The sequence below is a fragment of the Octopus bimaculoides genome, chromosome 10 (genome assembly GCF_001194135.2).
Source record: "Octopus bimaculoides isolate UCB-OBI-ISO-001 chromosome 10, ASM119413v2, whole genome shotgun sequence".
NCBI classification, from domain to species: Eukaryota; Metazoa; Mollusca; class Cephalopoda; order Octopoda; family Octopodidae; genus Octopus; species Octopus bimaculoides.
In genome coordinates, this window is record NC_068990.1 from 44,438,589 (window position 1) to 44,448,577 (window position 9,989).

General features: G+C 37.8%; 1 protein-coding gene across 1 annotated transcript in view; it reads right to left on the minus strand.

The window, feature by feature from the left end:
- LOC106871677 (collagen alpha-5(IV) chain) overlaps positions 1 to 9,989 on the minus strand; it is a gene marked incomplete at its 5' end in the record, with an annotated part of 35,314 nt that overhangs the window by 24,776 nt on the left and 549 nt on the right. The window contains 2 exons of the mRNA XM_014918275.2: positions 5,766 to 6,260; positions 7,146 to 7,403. Coding sequence (XP_014773761.2) covers positions 5,766 to 6,260; positions 7,146 to 7,403 — 753 coding nt within the window. The remainder of the gene's footprint in view (positions 1 to 5,765; positions 6,261 to 7,145; positions 7,404 to 9,989) is intronic.

Sequence of the window (9,989 nt, forward strand, 5' to 3'; positions counted from 1 at the left end):
ATATATATATATATATACAAATATATAAACAGACAACGCCTTTATAAAGAAGACAAAAATCATACACTTCCTTAAAATATGAAATAGGAAGAATCTGGACTACGAGAACTGCAAAGGTCGTGCCTATAATAATTAGTATGTTGGGAACAGTAAGCAAAGTTATAGACAAATGGCTAAAGGAAATTGGAAAAGAATGACCTGTAGAACTCCTAGAGAAAATGTGTCTCTTAGGGACCACAAGGATTGTCAGATAGGTTCTAAACACTTGCAAGTCCACTGAAGACTTGTGGACACATAAAGTTACAGGTAATTATCCGCCACCCACATGAATCTTTCCAGGAATAAAACTGAACCAGAATCAAACAAAAACAATAATAATAAATGTCCTGATGCACTACCAGGCAGTGGCTCTCATGGCTTCTGATTTTAACTGAACGGAAGTGTTATCATCTATATGTTTTGTCTTGGTGTAAAAAGATAAACTACAGCAAATATTCTGCTCAGTAACACAGATTTCCTTGTCAGTTGCTTGACTTTAACCTGTTGAGCATGTCCCTTAGTGGATGACGATTTGTGCATCTCTGGTCACGAGGAGGTGTAGTGGGGGTCCATCAAAGCTAGGTGTTAAGAGGAATTCTTTGCGGTTTGAATAATTTATCTCTGGAAACATGGATGTTTCATTCAACATCCTTATTCAGGGACCTTTTAAGTTGGATGGGTTACTCAATCTATAGAAAATCCTAACTGGGCCCCAGTTAATAATAATAATGTAAAGAGAGGAGGAACAAAACGAGATCGATAGGAAATCAAGATCGTCTATACATGAAGAGAGCAAATGGTGGAAGAGCACTAATAAGTGTGGAAGACTGCGAGCGTATCGAACTCGAGAGCTTAATGAGATACTTAGCCCAAAATAAACCCTTGTGACAGCTAGGAACGAGGGAGTATTGAAAGCAAGGAAAAAAAGAAAAACAAAGGAAGAAGTACAAGAAGGACATAAAGAAGAATTACGCAAGAATGGACTACACAATCAATTCCGTGCAGCACAGCATAAGTTGCTTGGAAAATAGGTGGGATTGGCTGATGAAAGGAACACTAAAAAAAGAGACCGAGAGCACTTTACTGGCAGCGCAAGACCAAGATTTGGCGACGAACTGGAGGAATGAGCAAGTGTCTCTGCTGTGCCGCATCTGCAATAGAGTGGATGAAACCATTGCCCATATTACGAACGAATGCCAGACTTACTCCAAGCCACTAAAAGTTGTAGTGACACAATCAGGTAGCGAAAGTGCTAAATTGGAAGCTGTGCGAAAGGCGGGGGATAGAGAGTAGCAAGACGTGGTATGAGCACAGACCGCAGAGAAGCAAAATGCTCTGGGATTTCCCAATCCAAACAGATTAGAGCATAACAGACCGAATTTAGTGGTGGTGGACAAGATGCACCACATATATATAGTTTATGTTGCATTCCCCTTTGGCCCACAAAAAGTCAAGAAGGAAGGCGAAAAGATAGATTAATACAACCCTCCTAAGTAGAAAATAGCCCGGCTATGGAAAATGAAAAAGGAGAAGATAGTGCTAATTATTGTAGTATCCCCGGGAACAGTATCAGAAAGCATAAACTAAATTGGAATAGTGTGTCCAATAGAACTATTACAAAAGGTTTGCTTCCTTGGTACGGCCAGAATAATCAGGAAGATATTAGCTGAAAAGATCGAATAGCATGGTACCGATAGCTGCAGGTAGCAAGCCCGCTGCGCGTGTAAGACTTCTAGAGCTCCAACAAAACCTATGATAAAGAGAAATAATAATAACAGAAATGATCAGAGGCAAAAAACATGAAAACTGAATTACAAAATATACTGAAGAAAGGGAGAGACAAATCACTTCATGGCCAATACCCTACAAGGCTTGGCAGAGAGGAAGTGAGCCTCAGTAAAAGCCAACAATGGCTCAAAAACTCTGAACTAAAAGACGAAATGGAAGGACTGATTCTCGCTGCACTAAACCAATGCCTGACTACAAATATAAAACAAAATAATGAAAACGGGTCTCAACATCAAATGCAGAATGTGCAACCAGCACAATGAGACAGTTGTCCACATCATCTTGGATTGCCCAGTCTTTGGCAAGTCTGAACATGTATATAGACACGACAATGTAAGCAGTTATATCCACGGGACAATATGCCAACATTACAACATCAAAACTGACGGCGGGAGGTATAAGCATGTGCCAAGCAAGTTACAAGACAATGACCAGGCCCCAATGATCTGGGACATGCCGGTTTAAACGAACAAAGAAATAAAAGTCCAGGCATAGTAATCAAGGATTAGGGGGAAAAACATCTGCTTGCTGATAGACACTGCATTGTAGTCCCTCCTGATCAAAATATTGTCAAAAGAGAAGTGGAGAAATTGTCGAAGTACAAAGACCTTGAAATTGAAGTATTCAAAATGTGGGGCATGAAGGTAAAAACAATACCAATAATAAGTGGAGCATTGGGAATGATAAAAAAATCATATGAACAGAAACGTAGAAGCTATACCTGGATACTCAACACCACACACTGTCAAAATATAGACCTGCTAGAAACAACCCACATCCTACACAAGACACTATTAATGCAATAATACAACCTAAACAAAGCAACCCATAAATACAAGACACACTCTGTACAGCATTTATCTAGCGAAATAAACTCCCACTAGCAAACTAGAAAGCCAAAGCATTACACATTCGACACACAATACAAGCAGTAGCACAGCAAAAGACAAAACCACACCTCAAGGAAAATCAACTAACACAATTCATTACCGGGAAAATCTTGCTCACTCCAAAAAGCAGCAAATACCACACACAATGCTGCACACACCCCAGCAATACGGAGGTGTAACAGTGACGCAGTAGAAATATGCCTCAATTTATCAAATATTGAACAGTTATATAATAATAATAATAATAATAATAATAATAATAATAATAATAATAATAATAATAATAATAATAATAATAATAATAACAATGCCCTGGGAATGACGACAGCGAAACGGGCTGATTACTACCTAGCTCAAATACCAGGAAACCCCAAAATGGCTGAAGTTCAAAAGATAGTGCTCATGGGAACTGCCCATATCCTACGTAAAATACTGTCTATGTGATCTCAAATTTTAAAACAAACATAATTTTCTTATGGTTTCTTAAACATTCTCTAGAACAACACTATGTACAAATCGAAATATATGGTACCCTAAGCATAACACCTACATGAACTTCTAGCTTCTTGTCTTTTGAGGTCTCTGGGTGAGACTTGGATCCAACTTGTACAAATGCAAAGCAAAAGTCAAACATAAAATAATAATAATAATAATAATAATAATAATAATAATAATAATAATAATAATAATAATAATAATAATAATAATAATAATAGAAACACATGTGCAAGTATAAGTGAGAAAGAATTAGAAAAGATTGAAAAGTATAGACTACTAAAATACGAAATTGCAAGAATGTGGACTATGAGGAGAGTGTCTATCATCCCTGTAGTTGTAGCGGCACTCGGAGCACTAACAACCAAGTTCGAGAAATATATCAGAGAAATTGGAATTGACATTAGAGCAGAGCAAGCCCCAAAACTGCTCTTCTGGGGACAACTAAGATTTTAAGATTGGAACTTTGATATTGAATGTCTCCCACGACAATTAACAACCAATTATCAAAGCTTATAATGTGAGGAATTAGAGTATGTGAGGCCTCTGGCAACAAGCTGTTTACAGTGCAAACAGGACCGAGCGCTCTGAGAAGTAAAACAACAACAACAACAACAATAATAATAATAATGAATTACCAAAAACATATAATGACAAGAAACATAACAAGTAACTGCAGAATATGTGGCGAGGGACAAGAAACAATAAATCATATTATCTCTGGCTGCCCAGTCCTGGCTAAGAAGGAATATATTCACAGACATGACAGAGTTGGGACCTATATACACTGGAAGCTATGCCAACACTATGGAATAACAACAGAAAAAAGATGGTATAAACACACGCCAGAAAAAGTCACAGAAAACGAGAAAGCAACCATACTCTGGGATATGCCAATACACACAGGTAGAGAAATTAAGGCCAATAGACCAGATATAGTTGTCAAAGATCGTGAAGGAAAAAATGCTTTCTAATTGATGTATCAATACCAGCAGACGACAACGTTTCCCTAAAAGAAATGGAGAAACTTTCAAAATACAAAGACCTGGAAATAGAGGTAACTCGAATGTGGAATCTAAAAACAGAAACAATTCCTATCATAGTAGGTGCCTTAGGAATAATAAAAAAAATATTCAGACAAATACATAACAAAAACACCAGGACTTACAAATATATATAACATACAGAAAATTGCACTACTGGGCACTGCACACATCCTACGTAAAATACATGCCCAAGGCACACAGTGCTGTGCTCGGTAGTGAAGTGAAAGCACGTTGTAAAAATAAAACTACTGAATAATAATAATAATAATAATAATAATAATAATAATAATAATAATAATAATAATAATAATAATAATAATAATAATAACACTAAATATCCTGACGCACTACTAAGCACTGGCTCTAACGGCTTCTGATCTTAATTGATTGTTAGTGTTATTATGCAGATGCTTGCCTTGGTATAAATAGATGTGCTACAGCAGATATTCTCCTTAATACCACGGACTTGTTTTTAGTTGCTTGACCATAGCCAGTTGAGCATGTCCCTTAGTGACCGACAATATGTGCATCTCTGGCCACGAGCAGGAGTAGTGAATATAGATACGTGTTGAGAGAAATTCTTTGGGATTTGAATAATTCACCTCTGGAAACATGGGTGTTTTGTTCATTGTCCTTAAACAACCCTTATTCGGGGACCTTTTGAGCGGGATGGGCTACTCAACCTGAAGAAAGTTCTAACAGGGCCCCGCCTAAAAGATCATATGCTGTTTATCTTAATATAAAGTCACCATGTCATGCACATATGGTTGTGATGCATGTGCCTTGTGTACCCTTATCAGATGGGTAGTCATGATGGGTATATTGGGTTTCATATATTTGTATCCCAGTGTCATTTGATGGCATGCGATGCTCTAAAGTGAAGTTGCTTTCCTATCGATCTATCACGCCCGTTTGATTTCAGGATTTTAAAGAAAGGGGACGAGAAACGAAAGAAAAAAAAATACAATCCCCTAAAATTTGAAATAGGAAGAATTTGAAGTATGCGAACAAGTACTTTTATCGACCTTGGCCAGCGTGCTAACGAATGGCTTCACATTTTGGCACAAGGCCGGCAATTTCGTAAGAGGAGGTAAATTGATTACATCGATCGCAGTACTCAACTGGAACTTGCTTTATATGACCCTAGAATGAAGAAATACAAAGTCAAACTGCGGTGAATTTGAACCCTGAACGTAAAAGAGCATTTTGTCCAGCATGCTAACGATTCTGCCAGTACATTCTTTTCGCTCTTAACCTTTCATTTTCATGTTGTCGACAATAAATCTACAATGAGCAGGCTCAGGTATGCCATACATAGGGAATATGTGGCATAACTGGACTCCTTTCTCTTAGCATCCTAATACCTTATCGTGATAGATACTCAGTTCGGGTTTCTCAATATTTCTTGTATTTCACTTGATTTGAGAAATTGGATGTGTCTGTTAACCTCATACAATTAAAGATAACAGAAACAATTAAAATTGAAAGAACAAGTTAAAACACTTACCTTTGTCTCCTTGTACGGGGATAGTGTAATTATCAAAACCAAGTGCAGGTATTCCATCTTGTCCTCGCTCACCTTTCGATCCTTTACCACCTTTATCGCCGTCTTTACCGGGTGGTCCTCTTTTTCCGACGCCGGGCTCCCCTTTGATACCGGGAGGTCCTTCAGGACCAGCGTCTCCAGGTTTACCATCAACGCCAAGGGGTCCTTGCTCACCAATGGATCCCTTCTCTCCTGGTAGACCTATGATAGCATCTCCCTTAAATCCACGTTCACCTCTTTCTCCTTTCACACCTGGTAACCCTTCCGTTCCGGCTTCACCTTTTACACCACGTTCACCGGGCTCCCCTTTGGTTCCTAATCCTATTTTACCTTGCAAGCCTTGTTCACCTGGCCTTCCACTTTCACCTTTAGGGCCAGCTGGCCCGCGACTACCAGGAACCCCTGGTTCTCCAACTATTGTTTGTCCTGGTTCTCCTTTTTCTCCGCCTACATAACCTGGAAAAGAAAATTAAATTTGTCAATATTATAACGAATTAATTATTTATGTTTTGAGGCGTACTTCAAATGTTACCATTCTTCAGTCAAACATTGGGTACATTTTTAAAAATTTGTATTAAAAATATGTTCATAACTATGTTCATAAATGTGTTCATAAATGTGTTCAGTCTACTGAATGCCATGTGAAAATGCTCTAACTTTATATGTAAATCTAAGTTTTGCTATATTCTGGAATATGACTATATATGGCTTTCTAGAGGAGATGTGTAAATGTCTTTACAGAAGTTGTTGTGTGTCACCAGAGTTGTATCAAATGAAAATTAAATGACAGACACATTCATTGACTGTCGTCATGTTTTTAATTCGGTAAGTCGGTGTAACTCCTTTGCTTGTCAATTCACTTCTCAATATCTTTTGATAATTTTATGTCAAAATTCGTACACTGATGCTGCTTTTGTCATAGAAAATGAAGGCAGGATTATGTTCTATATGGTGCGTTGTCTGTGTTAAATGTCATAATATTTTTGCATTGTCATTTTCTAGCACGTATGGATTTTCATACGAAAGCATTTTGTTGGAGTTGAAACTGACTGGCAGCTTTACTATGTTGTTGTGTCTCTAAGTATATTTTATTAAAGCTACTATAGAACATCAATTGAGGTCTACATCGCGCAAATACCGATGGTTTGCATTTGTACTGCAAATGTTGTTATTTCTGTTTGCCCATTTAGACTGAAGCGTTTTCATTCAGCACACTCAAGTTACAAGAAAGTTAGCCTTTCACCCGAGAGTCTTCAACACTTTACTAAATCTACGGACGATGGCTCAAATTTTCAACACGTGTGCAAGAAACTTTTGAGCCTTACTTGGAAAGGTACTTACCAGAACCAATATCACATGATTCGCACATTTTCCCAGGTTCGCCTCGGTCTCCTTTCAATCCTATGGGTCCTTGTACACCATCTTGACCATCAACACCATCCTTACCGTCCAAACCATTAATTCCATCAACGCCGGGTTCACCTTTAAATCCTGGTCTGCCTGGCAAGCCGCTTGGTCCTCTCACGCCAGGCTCACCAACCGGTCCAACATCACCTTTCATACCTTTCATACCTTTCATACCTGGCGCACCTGGAACATCTAGTAAATCAAGAGAAAGTAGGAAGATGTTGATTAAAGATGCACGCTTAGAAGAACTGAAACAATATATTTCGATGTTATAATATGGAGGACCGTACATGCACTAAAGCTAAACTGGAACAACAGTTAAATGTTATACACTAAACAAATATTATAAAGTATGACATGGCATGAAACCATTCAGTGCCATAAAGCCATTCATTAACATAATATTAGTGAACGTGATAACCTGTATAAATACACAATACGTTTGATAAAATTCAAATGTCACAGCAAAATTGAGAGACAAACAGAATAAGCGACGAAGAGTAACAGAGTGTGTGTGTGTGTGAGAGAAAGAGAGAGAGAGAGAGAGAGAGAGAGAGAGAGAGAGAGAGAGAGAGAGAGAGAGAGAGAGAGAGAGAGAGAGAGAGAGAGAGAGAGAGAGAGAGACTGAATGAGACAGACAGACGGAGAGAGAGAATAAAAGACAAAGAGTGAGAGAGAGATAGAATAAGAAAGATGATGACATTTATAGTAATTAAATATACCAGCAGAAAGACTTCCCCCGGGTGGTTTTCTGCTAGCCACTCAATAATATTTACACATTTGATTCTCAATTCTAATAATTTTTAGGATATTTTAAGTATAATTATTTTCTTGTATTATAGTGCTTACTTGCTTAGTAAATACGGCTTTCATTATTTTATCAGTTTCATAATCTCTCTTTTTTAACAAACATTAAGGTAGTCCAGCTTCGTTTAATGTGCCAAAGAATAGCAGCGATCACCTAAAGATATTTTAATACCTATAGCGTATCAAATAGCCATAGCAACACACGGGTGCACAAAAGTCTGGTACTGTGAGAACACATAGAAATGGCGGTTCCTTACTTTTTCAAATATACCCAAATTTAAAATGATCTAATATAACGATATCATTCATCCGGCATGGGTTGAAATATGCCAAAACAATTCAATTCCTCACAAATACATGTTACTTTACATATAATTTACGTGTTAATTCTATTTACTGAAATTTGTTAAAAGGCATATTTTGCTTTGAAGTAGTATCTCCTTGTAGACACAATTGTCAGTAATCATACTGTTTCCATTCCTCTCTGCCAATATTTTTACATTAGACTTCTTTCGAACTCTAGATAAAACTTGTCCCAGTGCCTTGTTGCACGTCAAAGCAAAAGCTGGCTTGACAAGAAGTCGTTTGCGTGTGAATGTGAATGGAAATTCCATTTCTTGAGATACATGTGGTATTCTCGGGATTAGCAGAGTTGATCTTGCATAAGGACCAGAAGCAACCTCAGCATCAATAACATGATCATGACAATGATGTAGCGTGTGCCATTGCAATATCCGTTAGTAGCATCTAAATTTCTCAGAAGCATTATGGAGCAATTTTTCTTCAGAACGTCTGATGGAAACCGTGATGGTGTAAGTTTATTGATGAACTCTATTGGGTACAGAGTTTCATTATCAACTGTATCTGAGCTTCTGTATATTTTTAGCTCACCAGGAATCCTGGTCAACAGAAAATCATTCACAAATTGTGCTGCTTCATTTGTTGGCGTAACAATGGCTCTATTTGCTAGCCACACAGCATTTGTGAAGTTATTTTTTAGGTCAGCATATATAAAATCACATAAATCTAAAAGAGTAGCACTTTCAACACAAAGATCATTGGGTAGCTTGATTTTGAATTCACCTAGGCTTTGTTCAACAGAAATGTTACCATTTCCTACACCAAGAAGGTAATTAGCAAACTTTTTCATCAGAATGACCTTCTGTAAGGAGCCTTAGATTGGTTGTCAACTCCACTACATCCACATGATCGCAAAGAAAAGATCTCCTTTTGTGTCGCATTAGCAATTTGTGATCTGACACCATTATTTTGAGGTAGAATATTCTCTCGAGATACCAGTCGGTTATGTGTAGCGGAAATAGAATCACGTCTACATCTCCATGCATATTCAGGTATCTGTTTCAGTCGCTTTGCCCTGGTTTCATCTGATTCAGTTGCCAGTCTTTCTCTCTGTCGTTGAGCCTTTCCTACTCTATATAGACATATTACACCTCTTTGGAATCAGGATGATCCTGGGATTGAAAATCTGCACTTCATTTGGTTCTTGAACATCCAGCACGAGAATTAAATCTGGATGATGGTTTGTTATATGCTAACAGTTGAAAATTAAAATTTAAAAGAACTCCAAAAATTTGTGAACTTACAAGCTTTTCATTTAAACTGAATTTAAAGTAATGCCATACTGGTAGGATAATACCATATCGGTAGGGTACCAATAAAGGCTTTATTATTATTATTGCTCCCATTAGCTTTGGGCCGCAGGCCAATTAGCCCGCCGCAGAAGCTAGCCGTACGGAATGTGGCTTTTAGGCTAATATTTAATAAAAGAGAGCGAAAGATTAACTGCGAGAGAAAAACAAATGAGAGACACAGAGACAGTGACTGAGAGCAACAGATAGACAAAAGCGAGTGAAAAGAAAGATAGCGGATGAGAGAAGAAGAAGAAGAAGAAGAAGAAAGAGAGAGAGAGAGAGAGAGAGAGAGAGAGAGAGAGAGAGAGAGAGAGAGAGA